Consider the following 22,239-nt stretch of genomic DNA (forward strand, 5'->3'; position numbering starts at 1 on the left):
GCCCAATGGAGCCAAAGTTGAACTTTGAACTCACTTCAGGGCTGTTCTCAGGTGGAACTTGGGTCTTATAGGCAGTTCAGGCTCGAACAATGTATTTGTGGTTAATCAGAGACGCTTTGTTGACAGCTACATCCGTTGCAAGAGGGTGTGAACACTTCTGCAACCTCATTATCTCTCTCGTTTTTTTTTACTCCGTTTCAAAAGTTTTGAATTGCAATAATATGGCGCCTAGGGGTGTGTAGACTAATTCAAGTAGGACAATGAATGCAGCCATCAACTTTTGCCGTTGCCGTCGTGTTGTTGTTTGTGTATGGTGGAGGTCAGCCAGTAAGGCGCGGCGGCAAAGCGTGGGAAAGCGATAAGATCAGAGAAGCGCGGCTGAGGATAGCAGTTTTGCCCTCAGCCAAGCTCCGCAAGGTTTTCTCTTCTCTCTCACACACACACACACCTGGTTGGTAGAACGATGATAAAGTCAGTTTCCAAATTAGCTGTCCATGACGGTTGATTGTGAGCATATAAACATTCAGGTTCAAATGGCACTAGTCCTCCAGAAGTATAGTTGACTTCAAAACGATATATTTGATTTCTTCCAGCTGCTTGATGAAATCAAATTGACAATTTTTTTTTTCATCAATGTTCCTTAAATTGCATATTGCCATCATGTTTTTCATCATTTGTTTTTACATTAGAGAGATAAGAATTTTCCACCAATGTCCGACTGATAAAAAAATAGATAGAATTTTAAACACTGACATTTCTTTTCAAAACTTCAATTTTAATTTTCAACTTTATGATCCTCAAATCATCCAGTTATCAAAGTGCTAATCGACAGTTCCACACTTTATTCTCAATTCTCAACCATTGAACCTGTCCAGACACAATATCTATGGTGTTTTCATTTTTCCTCCGACTGAGTGTCATTCCTGAATTTTGCCAGTTAGTGTGCGTTTTTGCTCAAAGGCGTGTGCAAAAGTGTGTTTGTGTGTCACTAAGGGGCGAGAGCAGCGGGTTAGTCGCACACAGCAACGCCTCCGTGCCAGCAGCCATCTTGGAAGCGTCCGTATTACCCTGGCACGTCGTTTTTGTGTCTGCACACGTGTGGGCGGGCGTTCTCCCCGTCGTTCCTTCATCTCCATTTTTTTTCTACCCCCCCCTAAATGTCTTCCCCTCTCTGAGCTCTCTCCCACAGCGCATGAGAGGATGCTTTATGTGATGCACCCTAGCTCATTTGAATGAATGAATTAACACGCCTTTCCCGTGTGCCTTACACACTCAGGCATCACGCACGCACGCTGGCTTCAAGCTTCGCCGCCCGCCCGCCCGCCGCCCGTTAATGTGCTGCAGCAAAGCTTGTGCTGTTCATATTTGCCTAATGTGGAGCCTCGTCGGAAGGCGCCGCCATGCACGTTTGCTCTGAAGATCATTTTTTTGTACCTTAGGGACACAAAAGCTAGCTTAGCGGCTCACTGACTCATTTTAAAGCATCGCACGGTCGTGGTCGTTGGCGACGGCCCAATCCCGACCTTGTTGCGTCGTCGGTAGGTGGCGTGCGCATGATCGCCGGCGACATTAGCGCTAATATGATCCTAGCGTGTCGTTGGGGCCTGAGGGGAAGCACTGATTGTCTGAACGTTAGCATCCTCAATAACTTGTCTCATCACGTCTTCAAAAACATCCCCCCTCCCTCCCCTCCCTTTTTATCTGCATCCCTATCTCCAGGCAACCAGCGATGGCGCCACTGATGGAGATTCTGTTTTGTTTTTCACTCCCAGTAAACGGCCAGGGCTCGTCCGTGACACTTTCTCGAGCCACTTGCCTTTTCACAGGCCCCACGTCAGCTCCTATGAAGATCTCTGTCAGACGGAGAGGATAGAACCTGCTTGGTGCTGTCAGGCCCGCTCACTTCAGCGTGTGTGTTCCATCAGCGCACAGGGCGTGTGATGCGTCAGTGCAGTAGTGTTGGAGTAGTAGTGCCTGTAGTTTGTGCATGCTGCATGCTGCCTCTGCTTGCCACTTTTCTGCTTTCAGCTACCGCCACCGGCTAGCCCTCTGTTTCCGGGGGTGAAAAGAGGAGCCGAGTGTGTAAGTCTCCTCAGCCGGTACACAGCCTCTCCATTGCCAAGACTTGCACACGCCTCCTCGTGGCCACACACGGTAACTGGCACCTTGCGGTCCCAGGCTAAGTTGTGCAGGATCTTGGAGCAGCAGTGGGCCCCAGAGATGTGGCATGTAGGCCCACCGGTGTGTGGACACGCCCTACTGCCCATCAACCACTGTCCCGGCTGTGGGTAAACAGCTCCAGCTATGGGTAAATAGTGAAGACCTCAACGGTGGACCAGGCGGAGGATGATGGCTGACCTGAGGGGTGGCGTCACAACGGCTGGGAAGGCGGATGAAGGCTGCAGCAGAAAAGGGTCACCAGTCGTCTTGGTCTCCTTGCCACTGGACTCTGACCCCGATCTGTCAAGGACAGTGTGGTGACTGTCTGTGCACCAGTCTCCCCACTTTAAACAAAGTCACGCACAGGCGTCTTTTTCAGGGACCACCCTGAAAAGAAGACCGTCATACCCGTTCCGAGTGACCGCCGATGACTTCAGCGCTTTGACCTCTTGCAGCTCTGGCCACACAAGCCTTGGAATCTTTTTTTCTTAACCTCATGAAGCCAAACAACCCAGGAGTCAAATAGAGCGCACTACTAGTTGCAACCAGCAGAGGCGCTGTTGATCCTATTACTCACCTTGATTGCATTGGCCGTGTTGGACGGCGATGGTGCGTGGGTGTTCCACCTGTTACGTAATGGAGAGTGTGAGGCTGCATGGCACACGAGAGCGGCTCTTCAGTGGGAGTGAGAGAAGCCGTAGCTCAACTCAGCTCTCTTCCATAGTTTGGTTTAGTGTGTACATGTGCGTTTGTGTGGGTTGGTGCATCTCAAATCTCAACTTTGAGGCGAGCGGGGAGGCTACGGTCACGGTTGTTTTATATCAAGGAGTAGATGGTTTGTTCGGTTAAAAGATAAATAAAGTTGGGTCGAATCGACCCAATCAATCGGTCGAGCAAAATCGATTTGCTTTTGACCGAGCAAAGCGGATGCAGATAGGAAGCGACCAGCCACTTGGATCAATTGGATCAAAGTTTGGTTTGCAATGTATTTTGGGTTGATTGAATATATCCATCTAAAAGTGAAAATGATCATGTGGATGATTTTACAACAGATATGAATAGAAATCTCTGCAGGTTAAATGATTGCAGCCCTAGTAAATCACAATGTCCCAGCACAGGTGAGCTCGTTTTAGAAAAGCTGCTCACGTAAGCGCAAAACTCTAGTCTACCTGGATCGGGTTCCAATATGGATCCTGGATTGCATTGCGCGCAAGGCAGCTTTCCGTGCGTTTGCGTTCCATCCGCGATGCGCGCGTCTGGTTCGCCACGTCTTGATTAGGACACCGGGGGTGGGGCGACCGTGCTCCGTCCCGGTAAGGGGAGGGGAGAACAGGCAGCAGAGGCGGTACTTTCTCCGCGGTTGGCTTGGCGGCGCCGGAGAGTGTGCGGGACCAGGGCTGGAGAGATCTGCCGGGGGAAGCATCAAGCCAAGAAACCAGTCCAGTCCAGTCCAGCACGGAGCCTCGCTTGCCTGGCTGCGCCGTGCGCTCTTCTTTTGGAGGGGAGCCGCACCACATTCCTGTGAACTATAACTGCTTTGAATGGCATGTGGCTTGTAACTTTACTTCTGCTGTATTCTTTGCAAGAAGGTAGGCCATGGAAATGGATTGATTGATTCAAGTGTTTGTCTGCACGCTTCACTCATCACCTTGAAGTTATCCGAGCGCACTACAAAACACCTATTTTGGGAGATGGACTACTAACTTTCTTCATGTTTTATTGCATGGCTGCCTCTTTTAGTTTTTTTGTGTGTGTATTATTGATCAAGACGGCGAAGGGAAGTTAAAAACACTCCAATCAATACGCACTGCGTTTGGTGGAGTGCGTAAAATGACCAAAATGGCGCAAATAAAAAGCGCATCTCGTTCATTTGGGTGGCAAAAGACAACGAGCATTTGCCTGTTTAATGTGAATATGGAGGCAAGCGGGGGCAGGCTGATAAAGATCACCCGAGGATGGCGCACGGGTTGATTGGCCACCCTCAGCCTTTTGTGCATGTTTACGCGTGAGAAACAGAACAGCAAGATGTTTATACACCTTTAGAGTAAATCTTATCACTTGGGGGAAGAGTGGGTGGAAAAGTTGGGGGCGCTCCTGGAGAGGTGTTTTTTTGGGGATTTTTTTTTTTTTTTTTTGGCAAACGGTGCGTAAAAGCCATGATTGTGTGAGCGTCCATGCAGCAACAGCGTAGGGGTCATTGCGTTTTGATGGGAGATGTGTGAAGTGATTCCGCAAGAGAATGAATTAATTTTCGGAGAAAACATGCTCAATGTGAGACAAGGCTTTGTTAACATCGTTTTTTTTTTTTTATTGATTCACAAGCAAACAGGAGTGAGCGCATGCAGATGCAGTCGTTATCTGCCCTGCACTAATTATTCATCCTCCATTTTCCGTGGCTCCAGATTCCACTGATTGGCTTCGCTTTAAATGCTGCAGAAGGGAGCTTCTTGCTCGTATTTGAAAATCCAAATTGTATTTTTTATTTTTACCTGATCGTGTAGGCCCCTGAGGCGTGTAAGCTCTTGGGAAGAAAAGAACCACCCGTAAATGTATACACTTTGTTTTTGCGCACGGCTCGTATTTAAATGCACTGAATTTCAAATGACATTATAGTGTGTGTGTGGAGGGGGGGGGGTCAGATTTGTTTTTGCAGTCTGTAGAATGCGTCTTTTGTGGTTGAGGTCCTCATATGGCCTTGGCAGTGCCCTCTGTCACACACACAGGCTGCAGTGTTGTTTCTTTTTATCGGATTAAAAGGTGTGTTTGGATCATACACATCAGCGCTGTCCCGTGGCTGGTTGAGATGTACATCGTGTGTGTGTGTGTGTGTGTGTGTGCGGAGCAAGGCTGGGGGCGTCAAACAGCCACTGAAGCGGAAAGAGTGCCTGAGATGGGAGAGATGGAGATAACGCAGTGGGAAACAAACTTCCATGTTGTTGTTTTTTTTTCTTTTTCCAACGCCTTGTTCCACTCCCTTTTGCACGATTCCACTATTGTGTGTGCGGGTGATTTCTGTTTGATTAACTTCATCTCACGAGAAGCAAAGGCAGATGCATGCATGAGTACTGCGTATTTTTTTTTTTTTTTTTTGGTGCTGGGCCGCGCCTAGAGAATGGCACAGCGTTTTTTTGCTTGTCTGTCTCTTCATTGTTTATTTTTGAAAAGCATGCAAATTCATTTGTTTATTTTGAGCGCACCTGCGTCCGTGCACGTTTGAGGAAAAATTATATTTTAGGCATTTAGGGACGTTGAATGCGTTCGGGCCTGGCAGGCCAGACTTGAGCCTTTTTTTTTTTTTTTTTTACATACACATATATTTAAGACGTGTTAAAGTGAATAAAATATTTTGCGCTGTGGACTCTCAGACGGCTTGTAAGAACAACAATTTGGAATAAAAATGGCCTGCTGTGACGAGAGGTGTGTGAGGAGTGCCATAATTATTTCATCAATCGACACCGTTCCAGTTCTATCCAGTTTCACTCAATGGACCTTAATTGTGTACGACTACTCACCATCTCATAATTTTGTGCATTTGGTAAACTATATTTTCTCCTCCATTATTTCCGCCATATCTTCTGCTGCAATGTCTCATCGGCCACGCATCCTCCTTCCCTTCCTATCCGTGCAAGTTGATTCAAAGTGTTTTCCACGCATGCGTGTTCACATGCAGAGTTTGAAAACACTTGATTGCCAGATGAGTCACGACGGAGGCCGTATTTGACGACAAACGCTTCGACGCGGCTTCTCCCTAGAACAACTTTTTGTCGTAATAAAATCGAGTTTATTAGTGGATTGATGAATTACGCACCGTGTCATACGAGAACGTGACATCACAAAGGCCCTTTGTATAGCTCGTGCTGCTGCAGCTGTCAGCTTCCACTCAGAGAAAGAAAGAGAGGGGGAAAAAAAAGGAGCAGCTCCGATGTGGACGTGTCACTCTCAGGTTAACTCGTCACTCAGTGGTTTCTTGGTCAAGTGTTGGCGCGCTGCGTTTGGCAGCTGAATGGTGCTGGAAGACACGCACGCACGCGCACACACTTGTCCAGCTGACCGCGCCAAGCCGTCTCATAAGTCAGTCTGAACATTTTGTCTTGAAAGCAAATGAGCACGATGACCATTCCGCATGAGCTGTTTTACTTCAGTCAACAAACAATCAGCTGATTTGGTGAATTTACTACTCGCTTGCAATGGGCCCAATTATGGTGGCTGATTTTACATCTTTAAATATCTTGAAACGCCACAAACGAAAATGATTGTCGACATATCAGGTTCTATTTTCATCGCGTCATTCTCCACAGAGGCGACCTAGACATGATGTCGGAGGGCTGCGCCGCTGTGGGAGTGGTCGTGCTCTTTAAATACGCTGCGCTAGTCGCACGCTAGAGTCGTGACATAGCGGAAGCACGTTTGGCCAAGAGCTGTTTCTGTACCTGCCGCTAATTCAAAGAGAATTTATTTGTGTATATATGTCTATGTGATGCTATATTTTCCGAGCCAGCGAAACACATCGCTCCCCTTGAGAGATTGACACATCTTGACAAACATCAAACAATCACGCCACCTCTTTGTGTTTTCCTGTTCCGCTCGCCGGGAAGCGATTTATGACCACGTCTCCGACGGAGCTCTCGGGGGAATAATAATAATAGTAAAAAAAAGAATATAGCGCTTGTACAAATCCGACAATCAGTTCAGCGGCAGAAACCGTTCTTTTGAAGTTGTGAATATTTGAAGCGCTGAACTGGCTGCCTAATATTTTACTGACATGGCACAAAGTGTTTACAGGGGTTGTTGTGTTCTAAATGTACTTTGTGTATATGTTGGAGGCAATGGTGAGTGAGCAGGAGGGATTTCTTGCACTTTTTCTACGCACGTGATGAATCTCACTGTTGGTGTGAATGGATGGAGATGAGACAGAAAAGGCTGCATTATGCATAACAGCTCACCAAAGGCAATAATAATCCTTGCTCCTCCAGCATACGTATTCATAGTCCACTTTCATAACCGTTGCAAATATATTTGTTTAAAAATGTGCATGAAATAAAAAAAAATCGTACGAAAGGTTCACCCAGCGGCGACTTCACCTCCGTTGACTTTGACCTTCTTTATTGCAACCGTGGCATCCATGCTTGAAGAAAACAATCAAAATACAGTTCAGGAGGTGTGATGGAGGCTCAGGGGCAAGAAAAGGGCAAGTGCGGAACGCTACAACGATTATCGTATTTATGATCATTCCCGAAAATGTGACCTTAATCGTGGAAAATGCAAACTTTCTCCGCCTTATCTGTACCAAGCGACAACTACGCTAAATGTACCAAAAGTGTTGAGACGCTTAAGTAATAAATAAGTTCATCAAGCTAGTAAGGGTTTAAAAAAAACTTCATCCAATCAAATCAGTTTACTTTCCGACACTTTCCCTCCCATGCCGATATTGGGAAATGATAAAAGTCAAACGCCAATTCCCGTAACACAACTGAAGTTAAATAATGTCTTGTAGCGACCCGAATCATCGTCCAATCAGATTTCGACGTGCTTTTATTATATGTGTGGCTAGCGATGGCGGGCCGTGCCCAAACTCTAATTTGCCGTTCTGTTTTTATTTGATGTTTTTCAAAGTTTACTGCGAGGGGACACGTGCTTTATGTTGTCGTTATGTTGGCACTTTCCCCGGAGGCCGTAATCTGCGGACGTCTCCCTCCCTTTCCGTGCGTGCGTGCGTGTGTGTGTGTGTGTGAACTGGCTGACCTGGATTCATAGCCCAGGACAGAGCGATTAGCTTTGGCCATCATAAGCTGTTGCTTTGTGGGAGCTACTATTTGCCCTACGCTTTTCTATTTTGGGCCATTTTGGACGACATCACCGTACGGTTTACGGTTTGTTTAGATTCCAACCGATTATGGCATTTGAAAGCGTATCATGTCTAAGTACAGCTCGGTGGAGAAATCTTAGCTGTGAAAATTGGTGAGCAGCTTCAGATGTGCGGTGCTCTCCGTGGTGCTGAAAGTGCAAATCGGCTGGCTGCAACTGGATTGAATTTGGCCTGGATTGAGATTTTGGAGCGCTAAAAGGATCTGTTCCACTTTCAGTGGCGGACTGCCGACACCTGGTTGCTACCTTTTTGTACTTATGCACGTTTGGCTACCGTATTTTTGTTTGACCCCAATTTGCATCCTAGCATTTTAACAAGCGAGGTCCTCATCCCAACAAGTCAATCATATCCCGTTCTGCTTAACACCAGCGCATGCATCAGAAGTGGAAAGGTTGGACGTGGGCCTCCAGTGATTACTGACTAGATCGACTGTGTGTGCGGTAAATGTGTAAAAAGAGATTATGTGGGTTTAGCACTCTGCGTCTGGCATACAAATTCATCACCGCATGATGGGAAATATCAAGAGTAGATTTGTGGGATAGGTTAGGATTTTTTCACAGCCCTTTATCCCGCTAGAATAGATCCGCCCCTGCCTTGAGCAGAACACGTTCAGAACCAAAGCAAGAGTAAGCGGTAATAAAATGATATTTTTCAAAGCATTCTTTAATTGAGGATCTCAATCATCAATGTTTGAAAAACAACCAATCAGCCATTTTTTTTTCCTACTGGTATACCTCATTGTCTTATTTCCTTTCCTGTTTCTTTTGCTCATATTTTTTTTTGTCTGCTGTTTTCTATCATTAAAACCTGGCATTTGAAAAGGGGTGTGTAGACTTTTTATATCCACTACCCATCCTTTGCAAGACTGATAACGATACTTGTTATGAAACGTGTTATAAAAATGTCAACATGTCCCAAATGTCCTACCATTGGAAATAAAAGCTTTTCATTGTCTAGTGACAGTGAGACGTGTGGAACATATGTCTCTTGTAGCAAAAGCATTCATCCTGCTTCTTGCTATCAAAATCTTCAGCCTTTCACTTAATCACTGGTTATTAATGACACTCTTTGATGGCGACGAGCTTTAGAAATTACCACCTCAATGACATGAGAGAGAGTCTTTCAATCTCCATTGATGCCTTTTAGCCAGCACCCTCGTCTCTCCTGAGACATTAGGAATTAAAAGATAGCGCTAATCCAGCCATTGTTGTCGCAATCCAGGAAAAGGGGATTCATTCGGTGTCTTGGTCTGAGAGGAGAATTCTCCCGCTCTACTGGGGAGGGGCGGCGGCCTCTTCTTCTGGCCCGAAGCCATTACGAATTGCATTTTTTTTCATTTAAATTGTATTTCTATTTCTTTTTTCCACTAACGCTCATGTCCCTTTGTGTCATCCAAACAGTCAACAGTGAGGATGTTGTCTCTACGCGGCTGTACTTTGTGAACGCCTCCCTGCAGCGGGTGACCTTCTCCAGCTCCGTGGGGGTGTCCCTGCCCTGCCCCGCGGGCGGCGCCCCCCACGCCGTCCTGCGTTGGTACCTGGCCGCCGGAGACGACATTTACGACGTGCCCCACATCCGCCACGTGCACGCCAACGGCACCCTCCAGCTCTTCTCCTTCTCGCCCTCCGCTTATAACAGCATCATCCACGACAACGAGTACTTCTGCACCGCCGAGAACCAGGCGGGCAAAATCCGGAGCCCCAGCATTCACGTCAAAGCAGGTAACCCCGACTGCTCGTTCATGTCGTATTGGTTAGCATACAGGCGGTCGGTTAGCTTCCAAAAGCGCTAAAGGCTCACCTTTTTGGTGAATGTCCTCAAATAAATGTGTAGCTCACTAAAATGAAGCAAACTTTGGTGCAAAACTGGGTGCTGCCGACCTGTCTGCACTCGCTGTCAAGGTCAAAGCTAGCGAGGGAAGGTGTTACTTTTCACACACACACATGCGCGTGTGCACAAACACTAACTCATGCCAGCATGTCTCCTGCCTCCCAGTCTCCCAGTCTCTCCATCTGTCCACCGACTGGAAAGTCCCCTAACCACGCACACATGCACACACAGGAACACTGCTATACGCACACAGAGAACCATTTTCGTCAAGCTGCCTCTTGGCGTGGAGCTGCCAGCTCTTTGTCGGGGTGCTTTGGCAAGGAGAGTTTGAGCGAGTCAGCTGCGGACATTGAATGATGCGAGCGCAATCATGGGAGGAAAAAAGAAAAATAATTTGGAGCGTGTTGATGAATCCTGCCCCGAAGAGACGTTCAGCACTTCTTAGCACACGCGGTTAAAACTGTGCCCATATGGCCCGCATGTTCCCAAGGGGGAGGGTGTGACCTTCTCACAAGCCTTCATGTTGGGATGACCTTCCCTCGCCCAAATAATTGCACCAATTAATCAATCGAACGCCGAGATGACCGCTTTTGCACATTTTCCGAAGCAAGACCGGAGCTTTTGAGAGCGCGCCTCATTACCTCCGTGCACGCGGTTGCCATGGGCGACATTTACGCTTAGGTGTGGCTGGCCCCGCCTGAAAAGAAACATTGGCCCCGCCCACTCTTGCTGTTTATTAGCACCGCTGCAGGAATTTCTGGCAATTTCCTGATATTGTCCGACACAGAACAGAAGAACTTTGAATGTTAGACCTTATCGGAATACAACCCCAATTTATGTGGGTGTGCACAATTATGCATAATTGAATTTTGTTCCTCTTTTTATTCCGTTTCAAGGTTTCTAAAGAATATAAGTCATTGGCAACGGGTGCAACCAAAAAATGGAAGGCCGCCTAGCAGATTGGTCAGCGTTAGCGTGCTGAACCTTTGGCGGCGTTAGCCTCGTGGACCCTCTCCAAAGTCGGAACACAGGCCAAGCACCTTAAAGAGGATTATAGAGGGCGTTTTTACAAACCGTCATCACGTCACTGACGGAATTCTAAACGATCAGCGCGGCCCGCTTTCCCGTTCACTTCATCAAAACAAACAAACGTGCAGCCGTTGATTTTCTTGATCATTCGCCGTCTCTCTTTCTGGTGTTTTTGCAGCTCTCTTTATGAATAAGTAAATGCAGTATTTGGTTTCCCCGGCGTTAATTATTGAAGCGACAGTGATACAGGACTTGCCTCCCAGTGCGCCCCGTGCGCCGGAGCCATGTTTTAACTGGTTCCTAGGCAACCGGCCCGCATATAGTCAGGCATCAGTAACATCCTAATGATTCTGCGGCGCGTACGATGAGGGGGAGTGCAAGTTACACACAAATCAGCCCGGGCCGCCATTTGCATTTTTGCATTGGTTTGTCGAGAATTTCACAAGGTTGCAGCCGGTGGGTGACATTGACCGGCGGCTGGTGCTGTTGCGTTAAAACATTTACAAGCTGTCAAGATGATTTTAAACACTCTATGATGGGCTCAAGGGGGATTGGGATTTTTTTTCCCCCCGCTACTATCGACGAACGGCAGCGGGGTCAATCAGAGAGTAAATAAATGATTGAAAGAATTAACCGTACCGCGGCAGCCGAGGCTACTCAGTCGATCGGCGGTATTGATCGGCAGGTAGATGGTATCAGTGAAAAGCAGCGGCGGCTTGAGATGAAGAGCCGGCCGGGGCTCAGGACGTGATTGCAATTATATGTTCCTTTAGCTTTGAAGTGTTTACAAATGAAGCGTCGGCTCGCATTTGCGCTTCACGTGTCGGGCTACTTAAAGGCAAAAAAGTGAGAGGATGCCATTCATTTAGGGCCATGTCCCATTTGTCCTTCCAAGTCAGAATGGCTTGCTTTGAGTAACCTTACACGGGGAAAAAAATGTTGTGATGAATTCACTCAATTTTATTTGTGGTTGCACCATTTTTTTTTTTTAATGCACCATTATGGGTACTTTAAAAATATATTTGGATCCAAATGATTTGACGAACAACTTGACGAAATAAATGGACTAAAATTCCACTTAAAAATGCATCTGGATTTAGATCATTTTATTTTGTGCAACCATTTCTGGTCAAATAAAATGGAGTACCGTAAATTCCGGACTATAAGCCGCGACTTTTTTCCAAAATTTTGAACCCTGCGGCTTATAGTCAGGTGGGGCTTATATAAGGATTTTTTTTTTCGTGATTTTTGTGATGACTTGATCACTTTTATACACTGCGGTATCTTGAAGAAAAAAACAACAACAAAAATACGACTTTGAAACACTACTATGGCTGCTGCTTATTCTGGCTGTGTTGCTTGTGACTATTATGAGCTTTAGTAGGAATGCACGCTAGGTGACCTGCGTCAAAAGGCTCTAAACCCTTCGTCACAGGCAATGTTTAGAAAGACATGTTAAAGTATGTTATTAAAACTTTAAAAAGGCTTTCTGTGAACGGTCTTTCTTTGTAAAAAAAAAAAACGCGTGTGCACGTGCGGCTTATAGTCCGGTGCGGCTTATATAAGAAAAAAACTAAAATATCCCCCAATTTTAGCTGGTGCGGCTTATAGTCCGGTGCGGTTTATAGTCCGGAATTTACGGTAAATTCAACAACAAATTTCAATGGAAAATATGAAGTCAGATGTGAAAGTCAGCATAACGTGACAACTTGGTCCGTGACACAAGTTGTGCACTCGTCTACAGAACTGAGCAGAAATGGAATGAATTGGATGTTTTTTCATACAGAGTAAAAATTGTCACTTGTGGACGTTACTTCGAGCAGTCTCTTAATAGACCGTCAACGCCTCCGCTAAACACGCTTGTCCTATTTGAAGCGTGCTGTATCTTCTCATGGATTCCACTCACAAGAATCAGGAAAAGTAGATTGCGACTCAATTTGAAGTTCTCAACAATGAGATGAAGTAGCAAACAGGGTTAAAGGGTGGCGGAGTTACTTTGAGGCAAAAGACTGTAACATTCAACAAGGACGTTGCCTTTGGTTCCACTGGGTTCCAGTTGACAGTGGTGGCTGGCATAAAGCATTATTAATGACCAAGGAAAGTGGCCTTCAGGCTAGGCGTTAATTATATCACCGGAGAGCTCGGGGAGAGCGCAAACACATCGGAGGGCGGCGCCTGTGTGTGATTTGCATTGTTAAGCCATTACCGTCCTCATTTTGGAGGGAGGCCTAGCTGCTTGAATAGCAGTGATAGATTAGGATGCCGGCAACACTCGCCAGCATCAGCCTTTCTTGGGCCCATTTCATTTCTGTAATTGTGTTTTCCTCATCTTACACATTACTCAAACGACTCCCTTTTTTTGGTCTCGTGTCGAAAGGTAGAGGGCAAATTATCGTTGACCTTTTTGTAGGAACGGGTGAAGAAAAGAAGGCTCATTTAGCATCACGTTAGCTAGCATCCACCTGTTTGTCACGTTAGCAAAATGATGAAACGAGAGCTCATTTAGCATCTTGCTAGCTAGCGTCCACCTTTAGCAAAATGATGAAGAGAGCGCTCGTTTAGCATCAAGCTAGCTAGCATCCACCTGCGAAATTATGAATCCTTCCCTTTGCTTGGATGTTTAACAACTCTGAATGTGACAGAGTTAACTGCGAGTATAATTTGCTTAGCTACAGGCTACTGTTTTTGTCATCAAACCGCATCTTAATCACCGCCACCCTAGCTGGCACCGATTCAGCTCGCCACGCCGCATGTTTGCGATGCCTGGCGCCTGCATGTGACAGCGGCGGCGAGCCACGCTGTGCCCCTCGCCGTCTCAAAGCATCTGCGTCGTCGTTCTTTGAAAGGCTAAAGGCCGCTCGCCGCGCATCTCCTTCAAGTCGGCCCGCTTTACAATCACGGCGACGCGCCAACACCAGCTCGTTTGTTTACAAGACCAAACTGTGATTCTTTTTCTATCCCAAAACAAGCATTTGTATTCATTTTCAACGATGTCTATTTTATACACGGTGAATAATGGCTCCGGTTGTCCTTTCCCATTTGCACACCAGTGTTCCGGGAGCCATACACAGTCCGTGTGGCCGACCAGCGCTCCATGCGAGGTAATGTCGCTGTCTTCAAGTGCCTCATCCCCTCTGCTGTCCAGGAGTACGTCAGCGTGGTGTCCTGGGAGAAAGACACCGTGTCCATCGTCCCAGGTAAGGAGCTGCCCCATCGACATTTTTTGTCGGTGTGTTTGAAATGCCAGTCGAGTCCAACGATGTCGACTGTCGGAGAGTTGGATCAGCAATTTCAAAATCGGATTTGACATCAAACCCCGTCATGGAAATGAGCTGTTCACACTCGCTGTAATGAATTTCCCGGGCACATCCCGTGTTGTCGGAGCCCGCAAGATGGACGGGGAGGCTTTAAAAAATCAAGCACTCAGTCAAAAAGAAGATGAAATGGCCTTTGCCTGCCTGCCTGCCATGTTGTTGGCTCCTCACTCGCCAACGGACGCCGCTCTTGTTAATAGCCGTGTTCCGCTTATAAATCAGGCTTTGGATGTATCCTGAGTGTGCGAGTGAGAGAAAGGACACGAGTGTGTGTGTGTGCGTGGGCCCGAAGGGGAATGTAATTTGATGAGTGATGGATGGTTTTAGCTGCTCATCACAGCCACCACAAAGCGAGCATACGCACCCCTGACACTCACTCGGACGATAAGAGTGCCAAGGCCTCCTACACGTTGACACCGTGCGTGCGTGTGAAGGTTTGTGCGTTCCGCGGTTAACATTTGCTCCGCCTCGCCACGGCAAATTGCCGGGTGTCAGATGAAACTGTTTAGGTCGGATGATATGTTGCACTCCCGCTGCCCTTTTTACTCCAGCAGCCCTTTCATCACTCAATAGTCGGTGTGTGAGTGTGTACTAGTTGTGTCGTTCACTCCAAGCATTCATTGATTCAGCACAGCTGTAGTGTGTGTGTGTGTGTATACATGCATGTGTGTGTGTGGCCCGAGGGGGGTTTCCAGTCTGGATCGATAAAGCTTGCTGTTGGATTCCCCTCTCTCTTGTCACGGATCCCTCAGTGTGAGAGTGGTGAGACTTTTTGTGTGTGTGTGTGTGTGTGTGCCGCTGCATTGTGGCTGTGTGTGGTAAGAGCTCAGTGGGAGTGTTATTGATCAGATGTTGGATTACACATTAACATATGAACAAGCAGGAACATTACACACACACACGCAATTTATATTACGCTCCAACTCGGCCGATGAGTGTAAGTGTCATACATAAATGGTATTCTTGAAGCAATATGTTTTTTTAAAATATTTGTTTGCATCTTAATACGCTTTGGTTGCGGCAGTCGACATCATTTATTATGGTTAATTGATCTTAATTCCTTGTATTGGATTCCAATAAATGGTTTGAATAGACTCGATTTATTCAGGGCCGCACAGCACTTTGTGGCCGAGCTCACGTGACTCGGCCACACACCTTGCATTCATCCATCATGAACAGGTTTGTGTTTTTTACCGGCGCTGGAAAAGCTCCGCCGGTGGGCCATCTATTAAAAGGTGCGGACTTGACAGGACGACACACGAGCGGCCGGCCGTGTTGGTCAATAAAGGCGACTTTGAGCGGGCTCTGATGAAGTGGCGGGCGGGCGGGCGGTCGGCGGTTTGCTGACAGCTGCCCTCGCTGCGAGACGACCCCGCTCGGGTGTCGTGTCACTTTTTGACAGCCAAATCTGTTTGCATTGGGGGGGGGGGGGGGTCGACAGATAGACTGACGCACAATGTCGTTGTCGGCCCGTTATCTTTTGCTGCTGCTCCCTCGCCGCTTTCTCGTTTGCTGGTTCCAAAATGATCGTTTGTCTGCTCGTCAGACGTGTGTGTCTGAAGGAAGCGTGCGTGTGTTTATCAGTAACCATTTCCTCCTTCAACTTTAAAACGAGTGTGAGTTTCATCTGGTTGCCGTGGTTACGGGTGCAAACTGGCAGGCAGAATGAGGAAGGTGCGAGGATGCATCGCCGCTTGATTTATTCGAGTGCGTCACCACGGCCGCCATTCACTTGTTTCGAAGTTGCTTCGTTTGTATCGAGCAAACATCGAGCACCGTCGATGATGATGATGACGAGGTTGCTGATAAACGAGTCGTGCCGGCGACGAGGGAGCCTTGTAAAGCGCACCTCTTATCGGTCCGCGGCGGGCTATACTGCACATTACAACTCGGCGCTTATTCATTATTCTCCTTTTCAATTATGCCTTATCAACAACTTGTAAATTGCACCGGCCGGCGCTCAGGGTGGTCCCCTAAATGGAGAAGACGACAAGCGTTGAAATGATCCAGAATAGCACAAAAGCGCCGATTCTGCCAAAATAGTTTCACTATTCAATCTCTTTGTGCATGACAAGTGGAAGATACCAAGCCGGCCGGCCGGGGGGCAGCCAACTTATGCAGATGGATTGATTTTTCTTAACTTATGGACTCCACATCAGCATCGATTGGCTGAGGTAGTGAAGAGCGAGTTGTGGGCGCGAACAGTGCGGCAAAGTGCGGCGGGTCTTTCTGCATTCATTGATCGGGGGGCTTCTTCAATCCTCTACGCGCAATCGCTCACATCGTGGTGAAGTCGAACGTCGCCACGGCCGCTTCTGCCCCAGTCTCCATTTTGTGGCCTCGTGTACTCTGGCTTTCTACTTTTTTAAAACACACACACACATACTCGGAGAGGCACTTATTAGACGATAAAGTGACAAAGCATCATCTTTTTCCCCTTCCACCCCGTCAAACACGAACGTTGACGAGGTGGGGAAAATGGCCGAATCGGCAGAAAAGACAAAGTGGCACCAAAGCGTGCTAAATTATGCAGGTGGCAAAGTGGGCATAGAATAGAAGGATGATGGACTGTTTGAGGAAGAGACCCTGAAAAGAGGTGTGTGTATTTTGCACGGGTGTGTGTGTGTGTGCGCCATTTTTGCTTTGTTTTTTGGGCCGTCCTCATCCTCCCCAAGGGAGAAAGAGGCAGCTTGGGGCTTGAAAGGGACTGTGTTCTGTCATTAAAGATGCATCCGACAAGAGCCTAATGCCCCCCCCCCCCCCCTCCTCTCCGTTTGCCTTCCTCCTTCTCCATTTATCTGTCCTTCTGTTTGACCAGTAAGCATTTCCGTGTGTTTGTCTTTAGGATGGGAGCAGTTTGTTCCACGCCTGGGTCGCGGGGACGAGGGCGGTCGGGACGCTGCTGATGGCCAATGGCTGCTGTTTACTTATTGATGTGTGATTACGGGATGTGGCGTGTGAGTGTGTGTGTGTGTGTGTGTGTGTGTGCGTGTGTGTGTGCGTGTGTGTGTGTGTGTGTGTGTGTGTGTGTGTGTGTGTGAACCTGGCAGTGATGCGTGTTAGGCGAGTTATTTATTCAGCACTCGTGTTTGGATGTTTTACAGAGAAAACAGGTGCAGAGCGACTCTGAGTGCGCTCTGTTGTGTCGTGTGTGTGTGTGTGTGTGTGCGTGCGTGTGTGTGTGTGTGTGTGCGTGTGTGTGTGTGTGTGTGTGTGTGTGTGTGTGCGTGTGTTTCAATGGGCGCCCACAGTGTGTATTTGTGTTGAAAGGATGAGTTGGAGCTCTTAAAATCAACGACAGCTCGAATGATGGATGGATGGATGGATGGATGGATGTATTGATGTATTGATAGATAGATAGATAGATAGATAGATAGATAGATAGATAGATAGATAGATAGATAGATAGATAGATAGATAGATAGATAGATAGATAGATAGATAGATAGATAGATAGATAGATAGATAGATAGATAGATAGATAGATAGATAGATAGATAGATAGATAGATAGATAGATAGATAGATAGATAGATAGATAGATAGATAGATAGATAGATAGATAGATAGATAGATAGATAGATAGATAGATAGATAGATAGATAGATAGATAGATAGATAGATAGATAGATAGATAGATAGATAGATAGATAGAATGAGCCTCATTTCTAACCACAGCTATTGGGGAACTATTTTTGGATATCTTTAACTCATCATTTTTGGTCGTTTTTATTTCCTCCTTCTCGCTGCATCAAAATTTTGAGCCAACCTGGTGGGTCAAACCATAAATAGGTTCAACTATCAAATTGGGTTACTCTGAACCTGACAATTTCAACAGTTAGGAGACGGAGTTATTTTTTGTCTTTTAAAATATTTGAAAACACATTGTCCAGTGACATATGCAGATATTTTGTCCGTAATTAAAATGGAAATGGCCTCCGTACAAGTCGGCCATCTCTGATAGAATGAACATTTTCGTGTCAACATAGATATATTGACAGATCCAGATGTTAGGAACAAGCAGATACGGCTATAGAAGATGGCTGGATGAGAACATGGCTGTTGTCTGTACAGATTGAAATGGCGAAAGCGATGGAGCGAGATAAGGGAGAGGAAGAGCGAGAGAGGGGCTGCGCACGAGGAGAATTTCAATGGCACTCCAATCATGCAGGCAGTCTCGTTAGCCCAGGGAACATTTGCATAGTGCTTCGGCGAATTCATTTGGCCTTCCTCGCAGAAGATGGCTCCCTTTCCTCTACGCTAGTTAGTAATTCATTAGCTGCACACGGCCAAGGTGAGCACGCCGCGCCGCGCCAGGGTGCGCGGCGGCTGTCGAGCCCGACCGTCATAGAGCCTTCCCGTTTGTTTCTGACAGCCAAATACATTCTGGGTTGGCGAGAGTAAATCCACGCCAGCCTCATCGCTGTCCCATATTTGCAGTCCACGTCGTGCATCAGCCGCCGTCGTGTCCTCGCCGACACCCTCGTCCTCGGGCTGGATGTGTGTACCACTGCTACACCGCCCCTCACCCCTCCCTCTTCCTCCTTTTTAAGCCTTAGGAACTAATTAGAGCAAAAATACATGATGGGGTGGGGGCTTCGCACAATCAGCTCAATAGGCAAATCCATCACTAATGGGGATCACGACTTACCTAAAAAAGACGCCGTTTGAAGGTTGAGGGCGTTGAGGGTGGGACTGCCTCGGGCATTGGGGTGCAGTCCATAAATGAAGATGATATATTGTTCGTAATGTAAAATAATGGGGAGGTGTTGTAATGTTTTGACGTTGAACAACAAAGATGGCGGCCGCAAACGTCTTGATGATTTTCGCCACCGTGTCGGTGACCTTTCCCTATGCTGCTCCTCTGGTCTACGTTAATGAGCACGCACGTTATCTGGACACCTAGAGACTAAATTTAGCTTATTAATGAGGTGGTTGCGTAAGTCTACACACCCCACGTTTTTGCGATATAGACAAAGATCAGAGCATGATGCATGATTTGAAAACTGGTCCCGTCATTGCGATTTGTAGTGTGACATCTTTTCAAGAGGACGAGGTGAAATAAACAAACTGAGATGGTGTTTGCACAAGTGTGCACACCCACTTATAACTGGGGATGTGGCTGCCTGCTTTCAAAATAACCAATCATGTTCAAGCTCAGATTGAACGGGACGCAGCTTGCTACCATTTGAAGTGCTTCTGAGCCCAGTCAAAAGATTTTAATTGGATTGTTTACAATAATTAGTCATTGATCAAAAACGTGCATTTTTATTGTGTCAGAAATGTTCTTTTCTTAAAGCAAGCGTTCATCTTTTCAGACAGTTGACGATGAATTTCTCATGAGAACACGCTGCTCCGCGTCTGTATTCGTCTCAAAGCGCTAAAATGCTTTCCGACATGTTTTTCATTTCTCCGAAAATCTGACAATTGATGAACAAGAGCCAAAGAACACTATATGTTTTTGTGCTCTTCGTTGTACGTATTTGTGCGAGGTTTGGGGGGTGGGGGGGGGGGGGGTCAGGGCAACGTGAGCGATATCCTGTTCCAACACATCCCCTCTGGAGCGCACTTAATGACCCGTGACCTGAAGATGTGCCTGCTAGCGAGGGAGGAATCGAGGAGGAGGCGTGCAGGTAGTAGACGAAAAGGTGCCGAGTGGGAGGCGGGCGACAGCTCGGTGAAGAGCCTGGAACTAATGGATGAAAAAGCCAAGCAAATACAGCACAGTGCACTGCTAATGCGTCTTACCTCTGACGCGGTTTCATCTTTCGGCCCCGCCCTGCTCTCTCTCATGAACGCTTGTCCTGACCTCAGCGATTTAAACATCGTCGTCGTCTGCACTTAGTGTGTTTATGTGTGTGTGAGAGCGAGAGAGCGAGGCCTCGCTGACCTCCACTGTGAGCAATGGCATCTCTGCGCTTTATTAATAGCTAATCAATGGTCTCGCTGGGATATATAGGCTGCCCTGAGGACTCCCATAAGACATGTGCAAGTCTATTAGGACACACGTACACACACACACGCATGACTGTTAACTGCAATGAGCTCTAATCTAGTCGACACTTTCTGCTTTACACGACAGGGACATACTAAAAACAGGAAGGAGATATTTTTTTTTTGTGGCCCGTTTTGTCCCACCTTTACGAAGGATTGACAAGTGCCCATACCAGGTATCGTTATCGGGCCAATAACGACATTATTTGAAGTTATCGAGTACTGATAAAGTCTGCCGATACAGGCCATTGATACTAAAGGCAAACAGAGTAAGTCCTGTGTACTTCTCTCTCTCTCTCTCTCTCTCGTTCTCTCTCTTGTTCTCTCTCTCTCTCTCTCTCTCTCTCTTCTTGCTTTGGCCAGTGTCTTCCAATGCCCAAGGCAAAGCAAATTTTCTATTCCTCTCCTCTCTGTCTCTTTCTCACCGCAGACCTTGTTTGAAAATAACGATTTGTGCTTCAGACCGATCTCGGGATGACAAGTCTATTTTTTTTCCAACTCTCTTCCTTTTATTGTGGAAATTTTCCAGTATATTGTCAGGTTTATTAAATGCCAAACGTGCTCTGAGTAGTTTGATGTCTTCTCTTGCTCTTCACCAACATTTGGAGGGCAAATCTATGCTGATTTTGCATTTTGGGAAAGTGCTGTCGGGCCCCAACCTTGCTGTATTGAATATTCAATACGGCAAGGTCAAAATCTCGAGAGTCTCCCGCTTTCATGTATTTCTTTGTTTGAAATGACATATAACCAATTCACTAATTGGATTTAGGTTAACGCAATGCAAACGAATTAATATTGTTGCTAAGTTACCGCCACCATCTGTCTTGGTAGCTTCTGTTTGCTGATATCAAAAGCTGACGAGAGACAGATAAGACATTTTACAGCACCGACATCATTGGAGGGAAAAAAAAAATACAAAAACACGGCATTCCCTTTTTCATTCTTCACATCCAGATGACCTTTGACCGGGAGGATGGGTTTTGTTTAGCTTGCCTCTCTGTTTGCCAGGGAGAAAGAAATGGCAAGACGTGAGATTCTTCTTTTTATTTTTATATCCTAGTTTAGCTGACTAAGACTCCCAGAAGACAAAGAATGGGGGCTGCGTAGAGGAAGAAAAGGATGTCATTTGAATCTCATATACATTTCAATTGAAAGTCGTTGTAGCCTTGATACCTTCTCGCTGGAGTTGAGCACACAAACACATACACGCACGCACTCGGCTGACAGTGGAGTGCTTGCACTACAGATCATTCATCCTTGTTGACTACATCGCTCGCTGCAAAGTAGAAAAAGACAATGTATGTCAGTCGTAGCCTCTCCATCGCAGAAAAGGCGCTTTGCTCACTTAAACAGCGCCTATCACAACATTAGAAGCACTTCAACACAAAGAATAGGAACAAAAAGCATACGGGCGCTTTCGAACCCGATTGGCACTTTTTTTCCTCGCGTTCTCTGTTTTCCTTCTGCTAGGGGAGATGAACCCTTCATAACATCAGCAGCACACTTATATTAATCGTACGTAGACAAAAAAGCTCTTCACTTGAAAGTGTTGTACTGTACAAGCCGAGTGTTGGATCTAAAAAGCATCCATCGACTTTGTCGTGTGCACCCCCCCCCCCCCCCATCTTTTGTGACAGCCACCCAACTCCACATGAGTGTGTGTGCGGCTGCATAAACAGTGAGCGCTTCTCTTGTGCAAGCTGACAAGTGAGTGCCTTGTTTATTTGTGTTGAGGGGCAAAACAGACTGGTGTTTATTCCATCGCCCCCCCCCCCCCCTCCCCTTCCTGCTCCGCCCTGCCCCATCCTTTTCATATACAGACAAACACGGCTGAGCTTTATATAGCATCGTGCTAATATTCCATCCAGGTGAGCTTGTTTGACTTTATGAACCCGGGGTGGGGAAAAAAAAATGGTTACTGAAGATTGACATGTGGGATTCCCTCTTGGATTGTTTGTTGTTAATGAAACGTTTTCATCCAATAAAAATGGGATTAGATGTGATGCTTATTGAATGTCACTAGCTGGAATGCAAATAAAATGGTGTT

The 22,239-nt window shown here is 46.6% G+C and overlaps 1 protein-coding gene across 4 annotated transcripts in view; it reads left to right on the forward strand.

Moving 5' to 3' along the window:
* Positions 1-3,324: 3,324 nt before the first annotated feature.
* dscaml1 (Down syndrome cell adhesion molecule like 1) overlaps positions 3,325-22,239 on the forward strand; it is a 58,642-nt gene continuing 39,727 nt past the window's right edge. Inside the window, exons 1-3 of one of the 4 annotated variants that reach the window (XR_009714703.1) lie at positions 3,325-3,749; positions 9,427-9,747; positions 13,936-14,082. Coding sequence is in view for 3 of the 4 variants with exons in the window: in XM_061281083.1 (XP_061137067.1) it covers positions 3,707-3,749; positions 9,427-9,747; positions 13,936-14,082 (511 nt within the window). In the remaining variant the exon portion in view is untranslated. The remainder of the gene's footprint in view (positions 3,750-9,426; positions 9,748-13,935; positions 14,083-22,239) is intronic. The other 3 variants (XM_061281083.1, XM_061281082.1, XM_061281081.1) reach the window with 3 other exon arrangements.

The sequence above is a fragment of the Syngnathus typhle genome, linkage group LG6 (genome assembly GCF_033458585.1).
Source record: "Syngnathus typhle isolate RoL2023-S1 ecotype Sweden linkage group LG6, RoL_Styp_1.0, whole genome shotgun sequence".
In the NCBI taxonomy this organism is placed as follows: Eukaryota; Metazoa; Chordata; class Actinopteri; order Syngnathiformes; family Syngnathidae; genus Syngnathus; species Syngnathus typhle.